Source organism: Polypterus senegalus, chromosome 4, assembly GCF_016835505.1.
Source record: "Polypterus senegalus isolate Bchr_013 chromosome 4, ASM1683550v1, whole genome shotgun sequence".
Classification (NCBI taxonomy): Eukaryota; Metazoa; Chordata; class Cladistia; order Polypteriformes; family Polypteridae; genus Polypterus; species Polypterus senegalus.
In genome coordinates, this window is record NC_053157.1 from 14,885,030 (window position 1) to 14,912,219 (window position 27,190).

General features: G+C 40.7%; 1 protein-coding gene across 1 annotated transcript; it reads right to left on the reverse strand.

Moving 5' to 3' along the window:
* Positions 1–344: 344 nt before the first annotated feature.
* Positions 345–25,230, reverse strand: fga (fibrinogen alpha chain). Its single transcript, XM_039750284.1, has 6 exons — positions 25,093–25,230; positions 21,256–21,375; positions 19,117–19,300; positions 14,469–14,614; positions 11,198–12,299; positions 345–1,151 (listed from the first exon to the last, which is right to left on the reverse strand). The coding sequence occupies exons 1-6, from the start codon at positions 25,144–25,146 to the stop codon at positions 445–447; spliced, it is 2,313 nt and encodes a 770-aa protein (XP_039606218.1). The 5' UTR covers positions 25,147–25,230; the 3' UTR covers positions 345–444.
* Between the last annotated feature and the right edge of the window lie 1,960 nt (positions 25,231–27,190).

Consider the following 27,190-nt stretch of genomic DNA (forward strand, 5'->3'; position numbering starts at 1 on the left):
AAATATCCTTTTTTTTTCTTTGACGTGTTTTATATGTTACAATCTGACCACTCAGTATTATACACAGTACCCCTTATTGTAAACATATACATTAGCCATCCATCCATTTTCATACACTCATAAGTTCATTTAGTCATCAAATATTATGCATTCAAAATATAAAAAAGTGCTTGGATATGTTTATGTATTCCTGAATTTCTAATTATAGCTGTAAATTGTGTTTTGAAATATATACTAAACATTTGTTCAGCTGAAGAAGTCGTGGATTGTGTGCGTGTTTCTTACTTCCTTCCGTTCCGATGGCCGCGTTTCACATTAAAATAAAGCAACGAAACAAAACAGTGTGCATCTTAAAGAAGCTTTAATGACCTCAAGTGGCATCACATTACATGACTTGCTCCCAGTGCCATTTCTCTGACTGTACTCTATCCTTTATTCTGATCCCTACTGGGTGTCTACTGGTCTAATCTTCATTTTGACCACTTTAAGTGAGTAGTCGGCGGGTTTAAAGGGTAACCAGACAACTCCATTCTCGATCTCATTTGGAGCATTGTTCCCAACGTCATAGTGGCCTCCCTGATAGTAGACGCCGTTCAGATTGGCCGCTTGGCAGTTATTGTACCACCAGCCTCCTCCGTACATCGCTGCGCAGCTCTCTTCCCATTTGTCATTGTCCCTGTCATAGGTGCTAAATTTCATGCCCATGTGAGACGTGAACTGCCTGTAGTCTGGCTGCCCTTGGATCAGCGCATCACCGGCATCGCCTTCATACTTTGACACTTTCAGGCTGTAGCCATCTGATTCGGGACCTACGTGCACCAGGTACTCTGCGTAAGCATCATTTCCAGACCAGTCCTCCAGCTCAATCCTCAAAATGCTCTCTTTCTGGGTTAGAAGGTGGAGGTATTTATTTCCCAGCCAAACCTCCCCATCTCCTTTCTGATCCACGCTGCCAAACCCTTGCTTGTACTCTTCCCAGGTTCTGTTAAACTCCACTGAGCCGTCCATCCTCTGCTGAACCAGGAGCCACCCTCCCAATACGGTATCTTGGTCGCAATAGACAGTCACCACCTCTTCTGTGCCTTCTGGTTTAATCTTGAAAAGGCCGCTTTTCTGACCCGATGAGTGTTTCTTCTGGATATCTTCACAGTCTGAAAAGCAAAGGCAGATGTAAAGTTACAAAATGCTCAAAGAAAATGAAAATTTATTCTGGATGAAAAGCTGTGCCGAGTGTCGGGAAACTGTACATCTAGTTTTAACAATTCATGAAGTGTCTATTACCATCACAAAGCAAAACAGAATAACAACCAGCAAACCAGTTACACCCAGGGTTGTCAGTGCCGGGGTTTTAAACCCAGATCTGGGTTTTTCAATCTCTGTCTGTGTGTCTAGGTTTTTCATGTTAATGAATGAAATCTATGTGTCCCTATGCATTACAATATACTGAATATAAAACTGCTCAAAAAAATTAAAGGAACACTTTGAAAACACATCAGATCTCAATGGGAAAAAGAAATCCTCCTGGATATCTATACTGATATAGACTGGGTAATGTGTTAGGAACGAAAGGATGCCACATCGTTTGATGGAAATGAAAATGATCAACCTACAGAGCCCTGAATTCAAAGACGCCCCAAAAATCAGAGTGAAAAAACTATGTGGCAGGCTAGTCCATTTTGCCAAAATTTAATTGCAGCAACTCCAAATTGTACGCAGCACTTTGTATGGCCCCTGTGTTCTTGTATACATGCCTGACAACATCGGTGCATGCTTCTAATGAGATGACAGATGGTGTTGTGGGGATCTCCTCCCAGATCTGGACCAGGGCATCACTGAGCTCCTGGACAGTCTGAGGTGCAACCTGGTGGCATTGGATGGACCAAAACATAATGTCCCAGAGGTGTTCTATTGGATTTAGGTCAGGAAAGTGTGGTGGCCAGTCAATGGTATCAATTCCTTCATCCTCCAGGAACTGCCTGCATACTCTCACCACATGAGGCCAGGAATTGTCGTGCACCAGGAGCCACTGTACCAGCATAGGGTCTGACAATGGGTCCAAGGATTTCATCCTGATACCTAATGGCAGCCAAGGTGCCTTTGTCAAGCCTGTAGCGGTCTGTGTGACCCTCCATGGATATGCCTCCCCAGACAATCATTAACCCACCACCAAACTGCTCATGCTGAATGATGTTACAGGCAGCATAATGTTCTCCATGGCTTCTCCAGACCCTTTCACTTCTGTCACGTGCTCAGGTTGAACCTGCTCTCATCTGTAAAAAGCACAGGGCACCAGTGGTGCATCTGCCAATTCTGGTATTCTATGGCGAATGCCAATCGAGCTGCATGCTGCTGGGCAGTGAGCTCAGGGCCCATTAGAGGACATGGGGCCCTTGGGTCACCCTCATGAAGTCTTTCTGGTTGTTTGGTCAGAGACATTCACACCAGTGGCCTGCTGGAGGTCATTTTGTAGGGCTCTGGCAGTGCTCATCCTGTTCCTCCTTGCCCAAAGAAGCAGATACTGGTCCTGCTGATGGGTTATGGACCTTCTATGGCCCTCTCCAGCTCTCCTAGAGTAACTGCTTGTCTCCTAGAATCTCCTCCATGCCTTTGAGACTGTGCAGGGAGACACAGCAAACCTTCTGGCAATGACACGTATTGATGTGCCATCCTGGAGAAGTTGGACTACCTGTGCAACCTCTGTAGGGTCCAGGTATCGCCTCATGCTACCAGTAGTGACACTGACTGTAGCCAAATGCAAAACTAGTGAAGAAACAGTCAGAAAAGATGAGGAGGGAAAAATGTCAGTGGCCTCCACCTGTTAAACCATTCCTGTTTTGGGGGTCATCTCATTGTTGCCCCTCTAGTGCATCTGTTGTTAATTTCATTAACACCAAAGCAGCTGAAATTGATTAACAACCCCTCTGCTACTTAACTGACTAGATTAATATCCCATAATTTTCATTGTTTTTATGCTATACTCTGATTAAAAAGTGTTCCTTTAATTCTTTTGAGCAGTATATATATTGACATTGACTCAGGTATCATACAGGCACTGGCCGTGTTCGCAGTCTGTAGATCACACACTCTTGGCGGCAAGACGTGCATTGGAGTGATGGCCACCTCATTGGCCGGCAGCAACGTCTCCTTTCTTCCCCCCGCAGTGGTTCTCAAACTCCATCCTGCGGGACCCCCTGTGGCTGCAGATTTTAATTCCAACCAACTGCTGTTTTTCATTGGACTCCTAGTCTAATCAAGCAAGCAATTGTTGCATTTTCTGTGATTTGGGGTCCATGTAAAATGACAGGAAATTTGGAAAATTAGTAATAGAAAGTACCAAAAATGTATGTATGTTACATGGGGATAACCCAGTGTTTAGTGTTTTTAAGATTTTGATCCCAGTGATGATTTTCATCCTGCTTTACCAGGCATTCTGATTTATTTAATCCATTATATACCAATGAGTGCAGTAGTGGACCTGATGTTGAAGCAGTTGCAGTCTGTTGGCATTTAGTGTTGCTTGCCCGGATGTCCGCTTTGTTCTCATCATCAGGATATAATTAAAAAGGTGACCAGAATTTTTTGGGCCAATCCGGGGACATGGGAGGGAGGGGCTAGAGGAGCGTAGATTCTACAGATCACGAGCAGGGACACTAAACACTACAGAGTACAAAGCGAAAGCTTATCACGTGATTTCTCGCCAAAGTTGCAGGATGTGGACGGTAAAGCATAACCTCCGTCAAAACACCGTGCACGCGTGCCCAGTTCAAATTATCGTGGTGATGAGATACATTCAAAAAAGTGAACCAGCTGAAACCGGGGACATGATTCTGAGTGGGGACAGTTATCCGAAAAAGGTGGTCATCTTATAATTAATGAAGCCAACTTCTGACAAAAAGGGACAGATTGATACGAAAACAGCAGCAGAGTGTGAAGTATTTAAAGCTATAGCAAAAATGCAACTATTTCTGAATGTCTTATAAACGTAAATATCACACTGCTATGCTTTTTGTGAACCCAGAAAATTAACTACACGAGATCATTTACAGGTAAAGTGACTCAATGATTAAGAAAATGGACGGAATTAAAACGTGAAGCCAGTTTAGGCCCCCAGGACTGAGATGGAGAAGCGCTTCCTAAAGCCCTGGTTTATACTTGCCGCGTGAAGCCTGCACGAGCACCGCACAGCGAGCGACCAAAACTCATGTATTTGTTGGCTGTCCAGTCGATCGGAGCGTTGATTTTCTCCTTATCAGTGACAGTGTTTGGTCAATGTCGTATAGCAGAAGACGTGTGACTCTACTGATGGAAGATGACTCGTGCCTGCTCTTACTGATTTTAAGAAGACGAAAAAGAGAAGGCTGCGGTGGGTTGGCGCCTTGCCCGGGGTTAGTTTCCTGCCTTGCGCCCTGTGTTGGCTGGGATTGGCTCCAGCAGACCCCCGTGACCCTGTAGTTAGGATATGACGGGTTGGATAATGGATGGATGAAAAAGAGGAGGTGGAGTGTCAGATCAATTGACGAAAAGCGGCGAAGGAAGGGTGATTGTAAAATTCTCGTGAAAATTCTCTTAATGATGAGCAGATGTATTTCAAATGTTTTTGCATGTCCAACTTGCATTTTGATGAACTGTCGCACCACATTCAGTACTTTTTTTTTATCGTTGTATTCAGCAGTTCTTTGAAATTCATCATCTTGAATACACGGCCGACGCGTCCTTAGAAACATGTTCAAGTGCGGCGCGATAGCGAAAACAACCAGGGGTGTGTCTCCAAATCTGACGTCATTTTCTCTTTGCGGCCCTCGAGTCCAACGAAAATGCATCACGTGTAAACTAGGCTTTACACTTGACTCTCCCGCTCTGCAAGTTCACTACGTGATTGGCTGGAGGGCAACGGGGGCGGGGAAAGGAAATCCCGGCCACCGTTTGGTTGACTGAGGCACATTCCTTCCAACAGAGCGTCTCACTCACCCACTCACTTTACTTTGATTGCAGTATTTGGTATACGTGCGCTCCTATGTTCTAATGCAGCAGTAAATTTGAACCACTGCAGTTCGCATCCCTTATTGACAACAATGAGTGAAGCGTGGACGAAGGAAAAAAAAAAAAGAAAATTACTGTTAAATTTTATGGGAAACTGTTCCACCTCACTGTTCAGCTTGTGTAGTGAGAATGTTTTCTCAAATAAACTGTATTAAAACCATCCATCCATCCTCTTCCGCTTATCCGAGGTCGGGTCGCGGTGGGCAGCAGCTTGAGCAGAGAGGCCCAGACTTCCCTCTCCCCGGCCACTTCTAGCTCTTCCGGGAGAATCCCAAGGCATTCCCAGGCCAGCCGGGAGACATAGTCCCTCCAGCGTGTCCTGGGTCTTCCCCGGGGCTTTCTCCCGGTTGGATGTGCCCGGAACACAATGAGCAAAAATAACTTAAAAGCAGAAGCTACAAAAGATAGACTCCACGCCAAGCAAGGAGTAATAAAACATAACCTTGTACAACCTGGAAGCCAAAACAGAATTGATAAGAAATCTTCAGGATGGAGTAGTATACCAAAAGATATTCTGAAAGACTCAAGAATATGAAGATTTCTAATGAGATTATAGAAATCTAGGACGATTCCAACGAGGAGAAATAAAATCAAAAGTAAGTAGTATTAATCTTAATACAACGTAGTACCAATACATGTCATTTTCTGAATTGCTTATTCCAGTCCAATGTGATGGATCGGCAACCCGTTAAGAGTATGTTCCTGCCTTGCACCCTGTGCCATCTGGGATAGGCTCCAGCACCCTCTACGTCCCTGTACGGCAATAATCTGGTTAAAAAACGACTGAGTGGCTTATGGGAACACTGACAACACTAATTGCCCAAACACAAGAAATGTAGGGCAGCAAGATGGTTCAGTGGAACACGCTGCTGCCGCCTTGCACTAAGGAGATCAGGGTTTGTGTCCTCCCTGCATGAAGGAAACCCGTGCAGACACAGGGAGGACCTGGGATGCAAACCCAGTTGTAGATTTCATATTATGGGTCTGGGTGTGCTTTGTTCAGGTTTTTTTCAGTACATTTTCACTGCAGTTGTTTTTAGGTTTAATAGTTATCATCCACTTTGAAGTGTCCTGTTTTGCTCTATTTAATCTGTTGAATTGTTAAATTGCTGTTTTTGATTATTATACCCTGCGGTGGGCTGGTGACCTGCCCAGGGTTTGTTTCCTGCCTTGTGCCCAGTGTTGGTTGGGATTGACGTGACCCTGTAGTTAGGATATAGTGGGTTGGATAATGGATGGATGGTTGATTATTATTCCTTTTCATGAATGGTGTTGTTTTGTTGAGAGTAACCGCACTATTGTTCTAAAGCACTGCGTAAAACAAACCAAAAAAGGCAATATTCAGTGAAAGAGTAATATATACAGTAGTTGTTTACGTATAACATAGTTTGTACATGAGGTGTTTTTGTGTGCAGTGTACATTTAAAAAGAAATACAGTATGTAGCATTTGTCTTAGAAATACATGAAGAGACAGCTAGGTGGTGGTTGAAGAAACTAGCTGATGTTAGCTACTATAAGATTTGATTGTTGTCATGTACACAGTTTCATAAAAGGATAAGAGCTGAACTCGAGATACTAAAAAGGACAAAGATATAGTAGAATTAGGCTTTTATTTGGGTATGTTATTTGGATGTGTGAGGTAATCAACCAATCAGAGTCAATGTCAGATGGTTTGTAAGCATTAATTTAGCATTGTTAAGTGTAACTTTGCTCTGTGACCATTCTGTGGCACCTCTGCCCATTCCCTTAGCAGACAATTGTAACAGGGTGCTCCCTCTTTATGAAGAGAAATTAAAGACATAATGAACAAGCTTCCTCCTGCCTAGTTCTTCAGGTTGATGATTAATTATTTAAATACTAAAAGACGTCCTAGCTGAGGACAACATTTCTTTCTTTAATATATTTCCAATTTATTTCTTCCGCAATTCACACTGCAGCTCAACTTACATTTTTTCACTGATATGTGATAAAGATCTGATTGTTTTTTTTTTTTTTTATGTTTAACAAAATGCGTCACGTAATCAAAACTTTTCGTAAAGTATTTAAACTGCTCTCGTAATGAATATTTTGAATCCAAGCCATTCACATCCTTTGTGCCATTTGTTTCAATGTACAGAAGGTGAACAGATAGATGGATAGATTGGTAAGGTGCTATGTAATAGATATACAGAATACCCAGGAGAGGGTAGACAGCTAGTTCTTTTACAATTTTCATATGTTTCATTGTCAACTAGCTATAGTTCATCAGTTAATTAATGGATAGATATTGTTGGTTTCCATTTATGTTTAAACAGTTTCTACCCTTGTTCTCTGTGTGTTTCAATAAATCTATATGTTTATGTGTACTAATTCTGTATTTAGTAATTATTATAATCGGTACTTGTATTTTAATTGAGAACTGTTGACAGCACTCTGCACCTGAGCCTTGTACAAAAATAAGTTCCATCCATCCATTTTCGAACCCGCTGAATCCGAACACAGGGTCACGGGGGGTCTGCTGGAGCCAATCCCAGCCAACACAGGGCACAAAGCAGGAACCAATCCCGGACAGGGTGCCAACCCACCGCAGGACACACACAAACACACCAAGCACCAATTTAGAATCGCCAGTCCACCTAACCTGCATGTCTTTGGACTGTGGGAGACACGGGGAGAACATGCAAACTCCACATAGGGAGGACCCGGGAAGCGAACCCGGGTCTCCTAACTGCGAGGCAGCAGCGCTACCCACTGTGCCACCGTTTTTTAAATGAAGGTGCCAGGTGGGTCTATAAATAGGAAATTGGACTTGAAAGGTTTTGTAATTAATGCAGACCTCAGTGTTAATGTTTGCAGTGCACCATCTGTTGAAATGCATTTTGTAATGCATGTAGTAATAAAATGCATGCCATTGTTCACAACACTCTGCACCTGCCCTCATCAAAGAGTCCTATGCAAAAATAATTATAATTATCATCTTTGATTGTCTGTATTAGACACCAGAGAAGTAATAATCATAAATTTATTTGGGGGTCCCAGGTGGGTCTGTAAATAGGAAAAACCGGACTTGAATTGTTTCTTAATTAATGCAGATCTCAGTGTTAATGTTTGCGGTGCAAATATATTTTGTAATGCATGTAGTAATAAAATGCATTGCATTGTTCATTCTAACAGATGGCTCATTACAAACATTAGCATTGCTTTTACGAATCCCATACCAAATGGCATATAATAGAAACATAGCCACCAGATGGACACACAAATATCCATCCATTCATTATCCAACCCGCTATATCCTAACTATAGGATCATGGGGGTCTGCTGGAGCCAATCCCAGCCAACACAGGGCGCAAGGCAGGAAACAGACCCCGGGAAGGGTGCCAGCCCACCGCAGGGCGCGCGCACACACACACACACACTAGGGACAATTTAGAATCACCTATACACCTAACCTGCATGTCTTTGGAGTACCCGGTGGAAACCCACGCAAACACGGGGAGAACATGCAAACTCCACACAGGGAGGACCCGGGGAGCGAACCCGGGTCTCTTTACTGCGAGGCAGCTGCGCTACCCACTGCGCCACCGTGCCGCCCACACACACACACACACACATATATATACAGACACTTATTCTTTTATTAATGTAGATAGTTTCATTTTGTCATCATTTGTGACTGTTTTCTGTATTCTGGTTTGAGATCAGTAGTATTCATTGCCAATTTTCCAGTTATTGTTGCTGCTGCTCTAGGAATGGCAGTGTATAAAATCACAGCACCTACAGATTAGCTATTTAAATGCAATGTTCCACATGTACATGGCCTCAATGGACAGTTTTACTCCTTGACATTTTGCAATTAATCTTTACCCAATCAAAAACATAATATGGCCACAGGCTTCTCAAGATGTCAACAGAAAAGAGCAGCATTGCTTAGTTTTGCAGTGTTGTGTTCTGAAAATAGAAAGAAAAGAAAATGACACAACTGGACAAAGGGCTGTTTGGGATAACTGAGGAGAATACGGCTTCGTTATTTTAATGAGAGAACTGTTGTGAATGTATATTTCGTGTTCTTTCAGTAAATATTTTGTAAGGACCCTTGGCCATTGTGAGACATTGGCCATTTAGTTGTACAGTGATCCCTCGCTATATCGCGCTTCGACTTTCGCGGCTTCACTCTATCCGGATTTTAAATGTAAGCATATCTAAATATATATCACGGATTTTTCGCTGGTTCGTGGATTTCTGCGGACAATGGGTCTTTTAATTTATGGTACACGCTTCCTCAGTTTGTTTGCCCAGTTGATTTCATACAAGGGACGCTATTGGCGGATGGCTTAGAAGCTACCCAATCAGAGCATGTATTACATATTAACTAAAACTCCTCAATGATATACGATATGCTACCCGCACGGTGCTTGATTGTTTGCTTCTCTCTGACATTCTCTGCCTGACGGAGTGGGTGTGAGCAGAGGGGCTGTTTGCACAGAGGATACGGACGCTCCTCTACAAAATGGCGCCTTATCGCGGTGCTTCGGCATACTTAAAAGCACGTATTGATTTTTTGATTGTTTGCTTTTCTCTCTCTCTTTGACATTCTCTGCTCCTGACGTGTGCACTCCTTTGAAGAGAAGATATGTTTGCATTCTTTTAATTGTGAGAAAGAACTGTCATCTCTGTCTTGTCATGGAGCACAGTTTAAACGTTTGACTAAAGGGTGTTCTTTCATGTCTAGAGGGCTCTAATAATGTTAACAGTGTGGGAGAGTTTATAAGGGCTTAAAATATATAAAAATAACCATACAAACATATGGTTTCTACTTCGCAGATTTTCACCTATCGCGGGGGGGTCTGGAACGCAACCCCCGTGATCGAGGAGGGATTACTGTATATGATTGATCACTAGTTAGATGGCTTGAAGAAGGCAGTTGATCGCTGTATGATAGTTAGCTGTTTGAAATCATAAAGGTGAACATGAGCCTGACTTCAGTATCACCCAGTGTACAGTGTCCGTGTCGTAAACTAAAAAGTTAATCCAAATGTCCATGGCATTTCATAAAGACATGAGTTTCATTACCAGAGCTCTGGTACCCTGGCCTCCATATGCCCTCTGTCTATGCAGTACATTCTGTCTGCGCCATGTCTATTGTTATTATCATAATTCTGCACACATTCGCTGTTTTGCTGTACAATGAATTTTTGGGAAATTTGATGGCGACGTCAGAAAATCAGCTTGTGAGGTTGCTCATACTGCAAGACGGCTAACTGAAATTTCTGACATGACAGAAATTCTTCTGATTGTACGACTGCCAAAAAGTAAGGTGGATTTGGGCGTCGCAGCCCCTCATATGCTGCACGTGAAACAACAGCTGATGAAGCTAAAATTCGGGCTGACTCAGAAAAATCAGGATGCAACTACAAATCAAACTTAAAATTGTACCAAAATCACACAGTCTTTACTTAATACAGTACCCATGGCTTATGATTTGGGCAGTCCCTGCATTTGTAAGTCAGTTTAGACTAAAGCAGGCATGATTCTGTGCGGATGTCCTTCCTGCCAAACGCCAGCATTATCAGTGCCGGGCGTAGCATTTGACTCAAAAGTCTCGAACCAAAAGGCAGTGGTTTTGCATTTGGTTTTGGTTTTGCTGCCAAGTTTGCTATCTTCCAGACTTCATGGAAATGGAAGAGCCATAATGGAGGAGTCACATCTCACCCATGAAAGGTGAGGAAGTCACGGCTCTGCAGCGGATGAAGATGAGCAGGCTGAGAAGTATGGGTGGTGTGTCAGAACAAATCATGAAGTTTGCAGTCTGTTTGATGTGGAAGATGTGTCAGAAGAAATGAGGAAAGGTTATTTACATTGGTTTAGACAAGAGCAAAGGAAGAATGAAGACATGCGGGTCAAGAAGTTCAAAGTTAGTGGAAGCTGGCTCAAAGGCAGGCGCAAAAAATCCTGGAAGGAGAAAGTAAATGGTCGCTTAGAATCACGACTGAGAGGTGTATGCAAAATAGAAACGACTGGTGAAGATGGATTCTTGGTAAAGGTTCACAGTGGCGGACTGGGAATAGTAGCTTCTAAATGTGTGATAGTTTAGACAAAAGAAGCCAGTAAATTAACTATAAGCTCATTCTTAGAGAAACATTTAGGACCATAGGAAAATAGAACATTTTTCCTTACCTGTGCCCACATAGCCATCCATCAGTTTCACAGGGTCCTTCTTCAAACTGCGGGCTTTTATGTCTGGCATATCATCTTCATCTTCATCGTGTTGAAAATCTTCACTGAAAAGGGCCGTCCTTGACTTATAATCTCCCTTACTGGATCCACTACTAACTACCGTTTTAGTATAATATGAAGATGATCCTCCTCCTCCTCCAGCTTGAGCCTGAGCTGCTCCAGGAAAAACTCCTGGGGTGAATTCACTAAAGTCGTCTGTGTCCCCAAGATTTATAAAGTCACCATCCCCTCTGCCAGTCTGCACAACTGTGAATTTGGGTGGATCAACTTGTCCTCTACTGCCAGATGAAACACTTCCACCACTGGTAACTTCTTTTTTGACAGTTATACTGCCACCCCCTGACTGTTTAGATAAAAATGTGGTCAAATCGGGGAACATCTCTGTCATTCCTTCAAGGCCGCCTGCACTGCCAGAAACTCTTATAGTAGTGCTACCACTGCTGCCGATGCCTTCTGTTTTGGAGGAAAACAAGGAGTCATCGGTTTGCAGTTTGGCACATTGTGGGTCAGTGGTACCTTCTCCCACAACCTCTATGGTTTCAACTGGGCCTTGATCTGTCATGGTAATTTTCCTTCTAATTGTTTTTTTGCATGTAATTGTCTGTGTGTGGGTAGTTGAACTTGAACCTTGGGATGAACCATCAGTTAAAAGAGTTTCTTTGGTATCAACTTTGCCACTACCTGACACCTCCATGCCTGTACCTGAGAGCCCTGGGCCGGAGAACTTATCAGTAGATCCTAGCTTTGTATCAGACTCCAGTCGTTCTAAGGACATCTGGTATTGCACAATGTCCTTTATGTCACTTCCTTCTTCATCTTTTGATAGTCTTAATTTGTAATGTTCAGGCACAGTCACCTCCTTATCAACACGCCTCATTTTTAATGTCCGCATGCCGCTTGAGCTCTCTGTTCTCTGAACAATGAGGGTGTCTAGCTGAGTCAGTTGTTTGTCCAGGTTCACATAACTTTCCCTATCTACATTATAGGAAGCAGCATTTGCACAGGACCCCTTGCAAGCACGGATCTTGATGTCAATGTCAACCTGAAAGCAAAACATGTGAATAAAATGAGAATGGAGGAAGATTTCTCATGGGAATTTGAGTTTGAATGGATTGTGAAGTTGAATTTCATTGACAGACAATGCAGTGGCTAGGAATTCCTCCATACATGTAACAAATGAAAATGAAATTTAAAGGACATTGTGCGGCACATGACACCACCACAGCATTAGCTACGATGCAAAGTATTCACCCCCTAGGAAATTGCTACATTTTTGCTATAGAATATTGAATCTATCTATCTATTATATAGTTCCTTTCATATCTATCTATCTATCTATCTATCTATCTATCTATCTATCTATCTATCTATCTATCTATCTATCTATCTATCTATCTATCTATCTATCTATCTATTTATTATATAGTGCCTTTCACTCTATCTATCTATCTATCTATCTATTTATTATATAGTGCCTTTCACTCTATCTATCTATCTATCTATCTATCTATCTATCTATCTATCTATCTATCTATCTATCTATCTATCTATCTATCTATCTATCTATCTATCTATCTATCTATCTATCTATCTATCTATCATCCAACCTGCTATACTGTATGCTAACACAGGGCCATAGGGTCTGCTGGAGCAAAAGGCAGGAAACAAACCCCAGGCAGGACGCCAGCCCACGCAGGACACACAAATACACACTAGGGACAATTTAGAAATGCCAATACACCTAACGTGAATGTCTTTGGACTGTGGGAGGAAACTTACACAGACAAGGGGAGAACATGCAAGCTACACTCAGGGAGCACTATGGAAGCGAACCCGGGTCTCCTCACTGCGAGCCAGCAGCACTACCCACTGCACCACCGTGCCATCCCTCTGTCTGTCTATCTATCCATTATACACTGAAAAAAGTATAACATTGATGTTGTTCGTTCAACATAAATGTTCTCTTTCAAGCAACTTAAGATTAGTCATTTAGTGTTGTAGCTTGAAATATTTGGTTTCATATCTCAATCAAAGTAAAAAAAAAATTTGTACCGAAGTAAGTTATGGTGGAGGGAATAAATTTAGAAATCCTATTTCAGTTAACTTAATATTTTAGTTTGTTCGTGTGCTGTGTTTGAGGGGCCGTTTCTATATTCTTTCAGTAGAACTTTCCAGCGTGATGGCTTTCCAACTGCCAAAAAGAAGAACAACTTAAAAAATAGGTTTAGTATAAAATAAGTGAATTGCACCCAATCACTCTAAATGATTTGCCTCAACTTAAAAATTATGGGATCAATGAGCTAAAAAGAATTATATTGGTTCAGATTGAAAATATTAAGTGTGAATCATCACCTTTTTTTTCAGTGTATAGTACCTTTATCTATCTATCTATCTATCTATCTATCTATCTATCTATCTATCTATCTATCTATCTATCTATCTATCTATCATTATATAGTGCCTTTCCTATCTATCTATCTATCTATCTATCTATCTATCTATCTATCTATCTATCTATCTATCTATCTATCTATCTATCTATCTATCTATCTATCTATCTATCTATCTATCTATCTAGTATTTCACATCTGTTTTTAATGATATAGTGCCTTTCCTATCTATCTCTGTATCTGTATAATTTGTCTTTTTTGACATCACTTTTTAATGTCAACTTTTCAAACCCACGTGACTTGCATTCCCTCTTTATGAAGTTCATAAATTTTCTGGATTTATCTGTTTAATAACATTTTAGCAGAAAGTGCATGTATGTATTTTGCATGTTTTAAGCATGTAACTGAGATGTGGATTATGTAACACTAGTAACATGAGATTTTTTTATTCCCATGAATGCTTTTCACTTTGTCTGCCATTGTATTAAATTGGTCACTGTTGGCGTTTTTTATCTTCATTGTGCATAAAAACATGAGATTTTTTTTTTCTCAGCCATCACTAAAAACTACATAGAAAAAGTTGCATTTTAAAAAATGTCATCGTTGTGTGGAGTATTCTTTTAACACTTCATATGTGTATTTCTGAAGGATTAGAATATGTTGATCTTTGAACTTCATTAGTGATAATGCCGATGGTTATACTCTTGTGTTAAGTCACTTTTGGATCACTGGGCATGAAAACAGATGAATGGATGGCAGTTATAAATCAAAACACACTGTAACACCTGCATGTTGAACTTTACTTGGATTGTCTCTCTTACCTCCAGTGCGTTCATTTCATTAACCTGCTGCCTGATGCTGTTCTTCAAAGTTGCCAGCCTTTCGAGGTTGTTGAGGATTTTCACCCTCAGATCAACGATTCTCCGACGTAGATCATCGGCCAGTTTACCATACTTGTCATCATTTCCTACATTGTAGTGAAAAGGGAAGTATAAAGAGTCACTGGCAAGTTTTGTTAAAACAAAATCATAGATGAATGACTAAAAAATAAAGATTTACTATGTTTGACAAGTAATGCCTTAAATATGTCTTCCAGCAAAAAAATAAAAGAATAAATTCTCTGAACAGAGATAGCAGATGCTCTGAATTTCATTTTACAAGTTCAGGTTCAAATTTATTCTCACATACATTGTACATTTTCAACACTGACAGAAAAGGCCCATTTTCAAAAAGATTCATCAGGACACTATAATTATTTTAGAAGTTTCTGTTAACTTTGCTTGTGTGTAACTTTACAAATGTCTTTTGTGTTGTCTGCCATATTGTTACCCTTGTATGCAGTATCTTCTGACCCTGGCTATGGTAAATAATATAGTGGCATACAGGAAAGTTAAGTAGTGCTAATTGTTCAAAATTCCCACTTTCACTTATTCTAGAGACAATGTTGACAAAAAATGGAACTCAATAAAGTAAGAACTTGAAATTGGAAAAGGGTGGAGTGTTAATCAGTAACAAACCAGTTCAAAAGTGAATTAATGTGCTAGTAAAATAGAAGGAAAAATGATTGAAATGTGTTTTTCAGAAAGCTCCAAGAGTTCCCCAGATGAAGCAGGTTAGAACTTTAGAAAGTGTGGTCTTCAAATGTTAAAAGTGATGGGTTACAATTGGAAATAAAAAATTAAACCTTTGTACATTAAAAATAGCCAACTATGAGGATAAATCTGGTCTATGCAAAGCATCGCATAATAGAATATAAAAAAAGCAAGTGGATAGGATCTGCAGAGACTAAAAGACATCAGGTGAGACACGTCAGATGTTAACCTTTTTGTAATAAAAAAATTCAAATATTACAAGGAACCTGATCGTCAGGCAACATACAGTTCAAGCGTTCCATGAAAAAGCATACCATTGTGTCAAATATCAGATGTGACTGGACGTGAATGGAGAGGTAAACCTTCACATGTAACTTCATTTGTAAAACAATGCTTTGCTGAACCATCAGGAAGAAGACTTGATCATTGAAATTCACTCAGAATAGAAGATAAAGAAGCCCAGACATCTTGAAATGACCAAGAGGAGGCCACAACATATTCTAAAGGGATGGTGTGAGGCGAGACCAAAATGAATACATACAGTAGAACCTCTGGTCACGAACGTTTCCAAACACGTACAAATCGGGTTACGACCAAAAAGTTTGCCAACATTTTGCATCTGTTCACGATCTCACGCTCTGGTGGCGAACAAAAACCCCGGCGGTCAGTTTCCCTACGCGCGTTCGTAAACGCCAATGATCTCCCATTCTCCGTTTCCCATTTTCTTTGGTTTGCGTATACAGGGCCTGATAAAACAGCTGATTCTGGAAAGGGCGTTACAATGTTAACCAAGCAGAGGCCTCAAGTGCTGGAAGAGGTGGAAAAACAGTCGCTAGTGTGGCTGAACGAGAAGCACCTTGCAGGGGGTAGCGTAAGCGAGGCGATCGTATGCGACAAAGCCAGGAAGATTCATGTTGATTTGCTGAAAAAAAAAATCCTTCGTCGAGTGGCAAAGGTGAGGCATTTAAAGCCAGTAGAGGATGGTTTGAAAAGTTTCACAAGAGAAGTGGCATTTAATTTTTTTTCCCCTGTGCTTAAAACTCATTAAAATAAGTGTTTACGGTGAGCGGTTTGTAAAGGTCTGGTGCGAACTCTTACAGTGTTAGTTTTCTCTGTTGTTCGAGGGTTTCTCAGTGTTATGCAGTGATTTTACATTTAGTTTACTATTAAACTGTGTATTCTATGGTATAATTAACTATTTTTGTACTTAAAAATATATATATATTTACATACAGTTTGTACGGTCTGGAACGGATTAATTGTATTTACATACAATCTTATGGGGAAATTGCATTCGGGTCGCAATCGGTTTACGTCCAGAGTTTTGGAACGAATTACGGTCGTGACCAGAGGTACCACAGTACATTTATATATCAATGTCCACAATATATATTCTATGAAATAGGACGTTATGTGACATCACTCAGCAAAGCTATATAGGATACTGTAGTGTATCTGTTTTGACTAAATACAAAGAGATAACGTTACAACACTCCGGAAATTCACAATACGCAACATTGGGTGGAGCTGTCAAAGCATACACTGTTATATGGTAAACCTTTTATTTGTAAGTTGGGAAAGTTTACATTAAAGAAACGATAGAAAGTACAGCACAGTATTGGACGCACAATCACTTTTCATACAAGAGACATGAGATATGCACGCGGGAAGCTGTTGCATTCCCTAAGTCCGTTTGTGTCCACTATGACCCATTCTCTGATCAGGATATCTGAACCCTATTGTAACCTTATGGGACCACAGATGTATATGCGTTAGGACGTTGCACAAATGGACCTTATGCAGCACATTGTGATGGAAGGCATGGGTGGGATGGCATTCTAGCTGGAATGGATCACAAGCTGCATGGCATGGAGGCCCTCATAATGCACCGAGTATGTCGGTGGGTGGATATCCTGGCCGGGGTGGTTGGCATTCCTTTTCCCAGTTGAGATAACATAATGAAAGAACAGAGGCCGTTTGCTTCTGAGGCAGGTAGCACAGCACCATCTCTCTGCTGGACACCTGTGCACACATCTGCAGGGCTGTCTGGGAGTGACAGCCCATGATGGACAGCCCTGCTGGGTTGTTTGGGTGCCTCCAGGGGAGTTACCATGAGAGGGCTTCTCCGCTTTAAGGAGGTTCCACCATACCTGAAAGTGCTTCCTGAGTGCAATGTTGTGGCCCCAGAAATATGGATGGGTCTGTCATAAAAGAAGTCGCTCCATCTCACCCAGACAAAGAAGGAGGAGGACAATACTTGCCTGGGGAGCAGTGGAGGAGGAAATAAAAAAAAAAAAAAGATTATTGTGGTGGTTGAAAAACTTGTGAAAATGTATTTGCCTTAATAAAATGTTTTTTGAGCCTGGAATTTATAATAATACTTTGCACAGGACCCCCTTGCAAGCACGGATCTTGATGTCAACGTCAACCTGAAAGTAAAACATGTGAGTAAAATGAGAATGGAGGAAGATTTCTCATGGGAATTTGAGTTTGAAAGGAATGTGAAGTTGAATTTCATTGCCAGGCAATCCAGCGGCTAGGAATTCCTCCATACATGTAACAAATGAAAATGAAATGTAAAGGACAATGTGCAGCACATGACACCACCACAGCATTAGCTACGATGCAAAGTATTCAACCCCTAGGAAATTTCCACATTTTTGCTATAGAATATTGAATCTATCTATCTATCATATAGCACCTTTTACATATCTATCTATCTATCTATCTATCTATCTATCTATCTATCTATCTATCTATCTATCATATAGCACCTTTACATATTATCTATCTATCTATCTATCATATGGTGCCTTTCTATCTATCTATCTATCTATCTATCTATCTATAGTGCCTTTCACATCTATCTATCTATCTATCTATCTATCTATCTATCTATCTATCATCTATCTATCTATCTATCATATAGTGCCTTTCACATCTATCTATCTATCTATCTATCTATCTATCTATCTATCTATCTATCATATAGTGCCTTTCACATCTATCTATCTATCTATCTATCTATCTATCTATCTATCTATCATATAGTGCCTTTCACATATCTATCTATCTATCTATCTATCTATCTATCTATCTATCTATCTATCTATCTATCTATCTACATCAGTTTTTAATGATATAGTGCCTTTCCTATCTATCTCTGTATCTGTATAATTTGTCTTTTTTGACATCACTTTTTAATGTCAACTTTTCAAACCCACGTGACTTGCATTCCCTCTTTATGAAGTTCATGAATTTTCTGGATTTATCTGTTTAATAACATTTTAGCAGAAAGTGCATGTATGTATTTTGCATGTTTTAAGCATGTAACTGAGATGTGGATTATGTAACACTAGTAACATGAGATTTTTTTATTCCCATGAATGCTTTTCACTTTGTCTGCCATTGTATTAAATTGGTCACTGTTGGCGTTTTTTATCTTCATTGTGCATAAAAACATGAGATGATTTTTTCTTCTACTTTATAGTGCATTTCAGATCTATCTATCTGTTATTTGTGCATTTCACATTTGTTTTTAATGATGTCTTTCCTATCTATCTCTGTATTTGTGTAATTTGTCTTTTTTGATAAAACTCTTTAATGTCTACTTGAAAATCCTTGTGGGTTGCATTTCCTCTTTACTAAGTTTATGATTTTTCTGGAATTTTATCTATGTCTTAAAAAATCATCTTTTTGAAAAGCTAAAATATAAGGAAGAATGTCATCTATCTTATCATCTTTTGACACTGGTTTGGCTTTTGAGGGTCACAGTTAGAAGAAAGTAATCATGGGAAAACATCCCAGAAAGCAGGTCAACAACCAATTTGTTTCTAAAGTGGGTTTACCAGCAAAATAAAAAATGTATTTGACTTGCCTGTGTCTAAGATAAGTTTCTCTCTTATCAGCCCATAAACATTCTCTGTTGTCTGCCTGGTGTTTTTGTATCTGTTCCGGTTGTCCTCCAAAATTTTCCGGATGTTGTCAATTTTTTTTTGCAGGTCTCTGTCTGCTTCATTCATCAACCCTTCTATTCTACAACCAGAAGGACATTTGGGACCCTGTTTAGAAATAAAAAGAACATTAAAAAGAACATGCAAAAACCAATATGAAGAATTCTTTGACTATGTATATGTATTAATTTTAAATGTATTATTTCTGTTCAATGTGTATACTGCGGCATTGCTCTGTTTTATTTTTTTTTCTGATAATAAGAAGCAGTTGGTCAGAACAGTTAAACTGGATACGACTCATTAATGATAAGCTGATGTCACATTACATGGCTTTTACTGTAGTCGTAGCGTGTCGTACTTGCCAGCTGGAATTGCTGATCTTGTCGACCGTTTATGTTAATTTACAAAACTGAAAATTGCTAAGCATGTCAAAGTCATGGACCGCAAATGACTTTCCAGCACAGTTGTGCTCAGCCCTGTAGTGTTCTGGCTGACAGAGCCAATGGTGTACAGAAGAGCGGCCAGTAACTGGTACATCAATTTCATTTTTTTTAAGGTGTGTTCATATATAATGAACAAAGTGCCTATTGCAAAAGCCATGTCTGTCCATCTGTCTGTCCACATGAAAAAACTCAAATCTTATTCTTCAAGGAAATTTTATGTTAAGATATCTTGAACAGATCGCGCTGTACACAGTTACAAAATTTTCAAATCTCCCATTGACTACCTCTGACTTGCTTAGATTATTGTGGCCCGTCCAACCTCGCAGAGCAGAAAGGATCTGCAGAGAGGAATGGCAGACAAATCCTCATATCCAGATGTATCAAGCTTGTTGCCTCAGACCCACGAGGACTCCAGACTGGAATTGCTGCAAAAGAGGCTTCAACTAACTACTGAGTAAAGTTCTCTGAACGCTTTCGCCAAGGTGAGATTTCTGTTCGTAATTTTAATAAATATGCAAAAACGTCTAAAATCCTGTTTCTGTTTTGTCATTCTGGGGTATTGAGTGTTGCTGGATGAGGGGAAAAATGAATTTAAATGATTTTAGTAACAAGGCTGCAGTGTAGCAAAATGTGAACAAAGAATATTTTTTAAATCCACTGTCATTCTGAAAAGGTTCAGTTTTAAACATTCAGTAGACTTTAAGAGCTTCAGAGTTATTTTTGTGGGACTCATTAGATACGCACTACTGTATATGATAGATAGATAGATAGATAGATAGATATGATACGCACTTTATGATAGATAGATAGATAGATAGATAACTTATGATAGATAGATAGATAAATAGATAGATGTGATACGCACTTTATGATAGATAGATAGATAGATGTGATACGCACTTTATGATAGATAGATAGATAGATGTGATACGCACTATATGATAGATAGATAGATAGATGTGATACGCACTTTATGATAGATAGATAGATAGATAGATAGATAGATAGATAGATGTGATACGCACTATATGATAGATAGATAGATGATAGATACTTTATTAATCCCAAGGGGAAATTCACATACTCCAGCAGCAACATATTGATAAAAAAAACTATTAAATTAAAGAGTGATAACAATGAAGGTTTAACAGACAGACAATAACTTTGTATAATGTTAACGTTTAACCCCCAGGTGGAATTGAAGAGTCGCAAAGTATGGGATCTCCTCAGTCTGTCAGTGGAGCAGGACGGTGACAGCAGTCTGTCTCTGAAGCTGCTCCTCTGTCTGGAGATGATCCTGTTCAGTGGATGCAGTGGATTCTCCATGATTGACAGGAGTCTGCTCAGTGCCCATCGCTCTACCACGGGTGTTAAACTGCCCAGCTCCATGCCTACAACAGAGCCTGCCTTCCTCACCAGTTTGTCCAGGCGTGAGGCGTCTCTCTTCTTTATGCTGCCTCGCCAGCACACCACCACGTAGAAGAGGGCGTTCGCCACAACATTAAGACACCAGTAAAATGCATTCATGATAAGAGGAAGCTAAATTGCAGAAGCTGTAATTCTGATGGAGTGTGGTGGCTGTCCCTAATGACTACCTAACATGAAAGTGTGTTTACTCACCCAGTCCTCATCCGAGCAAAAGGGCCATTCTTTCTGACTTTTACACTCTCCTTGTTGACCGGCTTCAACGGGCCGAGGTCCTCTTCCTGTTGCACCCGTCTCAGAAAATGCTGTATCTGACTACAAGTAAAAAGTACAGTTCTGTTAGCTAGAAAGAAGAAAACACTGTCGGTGAATAAACAGCGTCACTCATGCGTGTCAGAGGGTCTCCTCCACCGGTTCATCACAAGTAAGCACTACCACCCCGGGTAAACCAGGGAGGGCATGATGGCTAACTACCTTGACTGCTTTTCTGCCCACAGCCCAGAGAAGCCACCCAGTTAGGGCAACTAACCCCCCGCCCAGCCCCTTCCCCCCGCCCCTTCCAGTCCAGGAGGTATAAAAAGAGAGTACACTTGGAAGACAACCCACATATGGGAAGAAAGTCTGGCGACAAGCCTGTCAAACCTTAATAGGGAACGTTCTAATAGCCGACGGCTTTATCGATTCCTGTTCTATTTGGTGCCATCTTGCGCTTGTTATTTCGTTCCTGTATAAAAGAAGTTAACGAGGTTTCCCATTTCATCTGAGGTCCTGTGGTTACTAGCCGTTGACATCAACAGGTAAGATTTTTGTAAAGCATTGGTGCTTGTTGGTTGTTTCTTTTTATCTTTTCTTTTTTTTGATCTTTTCTGTACCAGTGGAACAAGTTACACCTTTATTCCATTGAACTAAATGGTATAACGAGAACAGAGATGACGTTGACATTGAAATTCCCTGTCCATGTTCATGTAGGGTTTTCCTCCAGTAGTCCAGATACATGTTGCTAAGTCGATAAACAACAACACAAGGGTGCCCTGGTGTGTATATGTGAGTGTGTCCTGTCGTACACTGGCATCCAAATCCATATAACCACACAAGACTGCCCCGTCACGTGTACACAGGGGGCCGGCTCAAGCCTTTCTGCGCCCCACTAGCCCCTTTACTTTAGTGCAGGGGTGTCAAACTCAAACAATGGCTGCAGGTTTTCATTCTAACCACCTTCTTAATTAGTGACATTGTTTTTGCTGCTAATGAACTTGTTTAGCCTTAGTTTTGATTAACTTGACTCAGCCCCCTTAGTTCTTTCTATTCCCTTAATTAGCAGCCAAACAATAAAGAGACACAAAACGAGCAAACAGGTGACCAGCATAAAGAAAGGTGAGGGTCTCGGGAAGGTTGATCTCTCATGTCAATAATCAGAAACAGAAAATCAACAGCTTGGTGAATGTCTGCTGTAGCAGAATGAGAGCCGCAGTAAGCCATGGAATTAAGTAACGAGTGTAATTAACAGCAAGAATTGGCTTCTCATTAAGAAAGTGATTGGAGTGAAATTGGTTGGAGTTTGAAACCCCAGTTAGCTGGTCATCTGTTGGCTTGTTGCACATCTCATTTCTGTTTGGCTGCCATTTAATGAAGAAAAAGAATCAATTCAGAGGACTGAATCCTTAAAAACAGGGCTATGAAAATGAAGGGAAAAAGGAGTGAAAACTGGCCACTGATTAGGAAAAGGGTGAGAATGAAAACCTGCAGCCACCGCGGCCCTCCAGGCCCTGGAGTTTGACACCCCTGCTTTAGTGGAATCGTCACTGCCAGAGCTGTACAGAGAAACCTGGAGAAAGAAATCTGGAAGATTTGGATATTGTCAAGTATGGGCATCTGAGAATCACCTTCTAGGCTCAAATAAGGTATGCAGTACCCTCCTGGGGTATAAGCACCGCCTCTTTCCCCTGCACTGCCCAATGAGGGTGCATTAGCCCCTCCCACTTCAATCGAAACCCTGCCTCTCGCGTCTCAGTCGAAGGATCGCAGTCCCGCATGACGAAGCCCCCTGACTTGGGCTCACTTGAAAGAGCTGAAATTTTAGAAAAGCCGAACAGGCTAAGAAATCACCTGATACATCCCCTTCCTGTGCCGCCACTTCGCGCTCCTTTTAGTTTTCAGAGTTTTGGACACTTGCAGTAAACAGGGTGGCCCGGTTGGCAGCCCAATGTTTCTTTGGGACTTCATTGCCTCATTTGCCTTTTCAAAAACCAGAATTTTTTATTTATTTGCTTTTAAATGTTTGTGTCATAATACCATCTGAAACTCTTTAAACTGGTGTTATGTTCTGTAGCTTTTTATTTAAACCACTAGCTTAGCAGATAGCTTGCGATGATGGTGGCAGTTTAGTTACAGAATTACCAAGGTAGCTCCTTAAACATATACATTTCATTTAGGTAACTGAAATAAAGTGACAAGATTAATATAATGTCAAAATTCAATGAAACTGAAGTTCAATAATTATCCTTAAACATTTACCCATGATTTCTAATTTGCACTTCATCACTAATGTATGTAAGTAATGCAATACGACTATCCAAGCAATACACAACCTCAAAGTCTTTCCAGTGAGAGACGAGACTATGGAGAATTGCTTTGGCGTGCCAGGAGTGAAGGTCATAGATTGAGGAGACCAGTCTTTGCATCTCCGGACCCCTCTATGTGGAGTTGGCATATTCTTCCCATATCTGTGTGGGGTTCCTCCCACTGTCCAAACGCGTGAATTATCGAGGCTCCAATCTGCGTTTAGTGTATATGTGTGTGCGCGTGTGTTTGCCCTGTGAAGGACTGGCACCCTATGCAGAGTTTTTTTTTTTTTTTTGTTCTTTATTTCGCCCTATACAATTTCTTGTATTAGAAATTTATTAGTTTTCGCATAGCCCTTGGGGTCAGAGCGCAGGGTCAGCCATCGTACAGCACCTCCTGGAGCAATTGAAGGTTAAGGGCCCAGCAGAGTAGGATCTCTTTTGGCACCAATGGGGATTCAAACTGGCAACCTTCGGGATACCAACGCAGATTCTTAGTCTCAGAGCCACCACTCTCTTTGTTCTTGCCTTGCACCCTATTCCAGCTTTGATAGGCTCCAGCACCCTCTGTGACCCAATTCGGGACCAAGTGGGTTAGAAAATGACTGACTGACTTATGGAAATAAAGTTGATACACTAATTGACCTAACACAGGGACTGTAGGGTGGCACAGTGGTAGACACAGCTGCCTCACATTAAGGAGACCAGGGTCCTCCCTGCATGGAGTTTGCATGTTCTCCCCATGTCTGTGCGGGTTTCGTTTCACTGTCCAGAGACATGCAGGTTTGGAGACGTGGCTATCCTAAATTGGCCCTAGTGCTTGTTTGGTGTGTGTGTTCTCCCTGGTGTGGACTGGTGCCCTGCCCAGACTTTATTTCTGTCTTACACCCTTATGCTAATTGGGACCCCCAGACCCCTTCAAGAGACCTTGGTATGGATTAAGAGGGTTGGAAAATTACGTGAAAGGGAATGTATGGAGGTTGGCACCCTGCCCAGGATTGCTTTCCGCCTTGTGCCCTTTGTTGGCTGGGATTGGCTCCAGCAGACCCCCGTGACCCTGTTTTCGGATTCAGCGGGTTGGAAAATGGATGGATGGATGGAATGTATGGAGTTAGCCAAGGTGGGTGGACAACTTGTATATACTGTATTACCATTATAGAGCAAATGATTTTCTTTAAGTTCACCTAAAACACTGCATAGCTTGAGCCATTTGATCAGTTGTGGACTTTTGTAAGTTGCCCAGTAACATCCCACAGTCTGTAAGATGATTTATTACTTGTTAGCTGTCTTTATCTGTTATCTCTCTCTGTACGAGCCTTGCAATGTCTGTGCTAGTCAGTGTAGTTCAAACAGAACAGAGAATTCACTTGCCGCTCTCCTGTCGATATACTGAATTAAAATAAACATATACAATATATAAATATGTCGCAGAGCCTTTACTTTAAAAATATACAAACTGAGTGTTCCTTACCAGTGCAGATGAAAAGAGAGCGACCAGGCAGCAGAGAAGATACAAGCGCGCCATCCTTCCAGCTGCTGTCAGCCTGAGAGCTGAATGTGTCGAGGGGTCCTGCGAGCTCCTCAATTTGAACCCTCTTCAGAGAAGACCAGCGCTTTAGACACTTTGCTCCTCAGTGTGCTAACAAAACCTCTGTCAATTATTAAATGTTTGTTTTTTATTCTTTTTTTTTATTCTTTTCAAGAAAGAACTTTGTTCTGTACAACCTGCTGACCTGATGTTCTGTTGATATGGTTCTGGGTGGAAAAAGGTGGGAGTGCAAGCAGATACACAGCTATTGATTTTTACATTTTAAATATCAACCCAAAAAAAAAAAAGGATGAGACAGCTGACGTTTCGAAATGCAAGCCTGCTGTACAAACACATGCGGGAAGTCGCATCAGGCTGCCCACGTCCTGCAGGTTTGGTCATTTGGTCAATTTACAGTAATAGTCCACTGGTCGAGTTGTACCTTTGTGAATTCTGGGACAGGCGTGGGCACCGATGACACACACAATGTTACAGATGGAGGGATTTGTCAATAATGACTTCTTTTCAAGAAGCTGATATTAAAAATAAAGGAAAAAAGGCAATGGTTATTACGAAAGACACTATATCATATAACTCAATGGTTATTATGAAAGGCACTACGTAATAAAGGAAATGGTTATTACGAAAGGCTCTATATCTTTTTAGGAAATGGTTATTATGAAAGGCACTATATCATGTAAGGCAATGGCTATTATGAAAGGCACTATATCTTTTTAGGCAATGGCAAGGCACTACGTAATAAAGGAAATGGTTATTACGAAAGGCTCTATATCTTTTTATGCAATGGCTATTATGAAAGCCTCTATATCATGTAAGGCAATGGCTATTATGAAAGGCACTATATCTTTTTAGGCAATGGCTATTATGAAAGGCACTATATCATGTAAGGAAATGGTTATTATGAAAGGCACTATATAATGTAAGGCAATGGTTATTACGAAAGACACTATATCATATAACGCAATGGTTATTATGAAAGGCACTACGTAATAAAGGCAATGGTTATTATGAAAGGCACTATATCATATAATGCAATGGTTATTATGAAAGGCACTATATCATATAATGCAATGGTTATTATGAAAGGCTCTGTATCCTTTTAGGCCAGTTGTCTCAAACTCCAGTCCTGGACGGCTGCAGTGGTTGCAGGTTTTCATTCTAACCCTTTTCTTAGTTGGTGACCAGTGTTTGCTGCTAATTATCTCCTTTTCCTTTTATTTTAATGGACTTGTTTTGTGAGATTTGTTCCCCTGAATTGCTTCATTTGTTTCGTTAAATGGCACCCAAACAGCAATGAAATGATAAGTGAGTCAACTAATAGAAGGCCAACTAAGTCAGGGCCTCAGATGCCAACCAATTTCACTTGAACCAGTTGCTCAGTTAGGTGCTGCTTCTTGTCGTTAATTAAACCCGTTCTTTAATTCCATGGCTTGTTGCTGTTCTCGTTGTGCATTAGCAGACATTTCTGAAATTCTCAATTTTCTCTTTTCTAAGAGCTCTGTTCAAATGTTTTGGGAATCTGAGCAGATCAGCATTCCTGTGTCCTTCACCTTTCTTTATTTTCAGATACTGTATGATGGTCACAGTGTGCTGCTCCTGTTTTGTATTTCATTATTGTTTGGCTGCTAATTAAGGACAACGAAACAATTAAGGGGTCTGAGTCTTCAAGAGCAAGTCAAATAAAATGAATTCAAAAGAAGTGAATTAGCAGCAAAAACAGGTCACTAATTAAGAAAAGGGTCAGAATGAAAACCTGCAGCCACTGCGGCCCTCCAGGACAGGAGTTTGAGACCACTGTTTTAGACAATGGTTATGAAAGGCACTATATTTTATGAGACAATGGCTATTATGAAGGGGAATATGTCATAAACGGAATGGTTTTTATGCAAGACTTTATATCTTTTTAGGCAGTGGTTATGGTGAAAGGCACTATATCATGTAAAGCAATGGTTATTATGAAAGGCTCTGTATCAGACACAAGGTCAGAGTTTAGTAACAAACGTATATATCCCATCCATCC

Bases quoted from the DNA above. Each gene is read 5' to 3' on its own strand.
- fga (XM_039750284.1), bottom strand. From the start codon at position 25,146: ATGGCGCGCTTGTATCTTCTCTGCTGCCTGGTCGCTCTCTTTTCATCT. The intron at 12,300-14,468 runs GTAAGAGAGACA...TTTTGCTTTCAG, and splicing joins ATGAAATGAACGCACTGGAG to GTTGACATTGACATCAAGAT. The intron at 1,152-11,197 runs GTAAGGAAAAAT...TTTGCTTTTCAG, and splicing joins GGATGGCTATGTGGGCACAG to ACTGTGAAGATATCCAGAAG.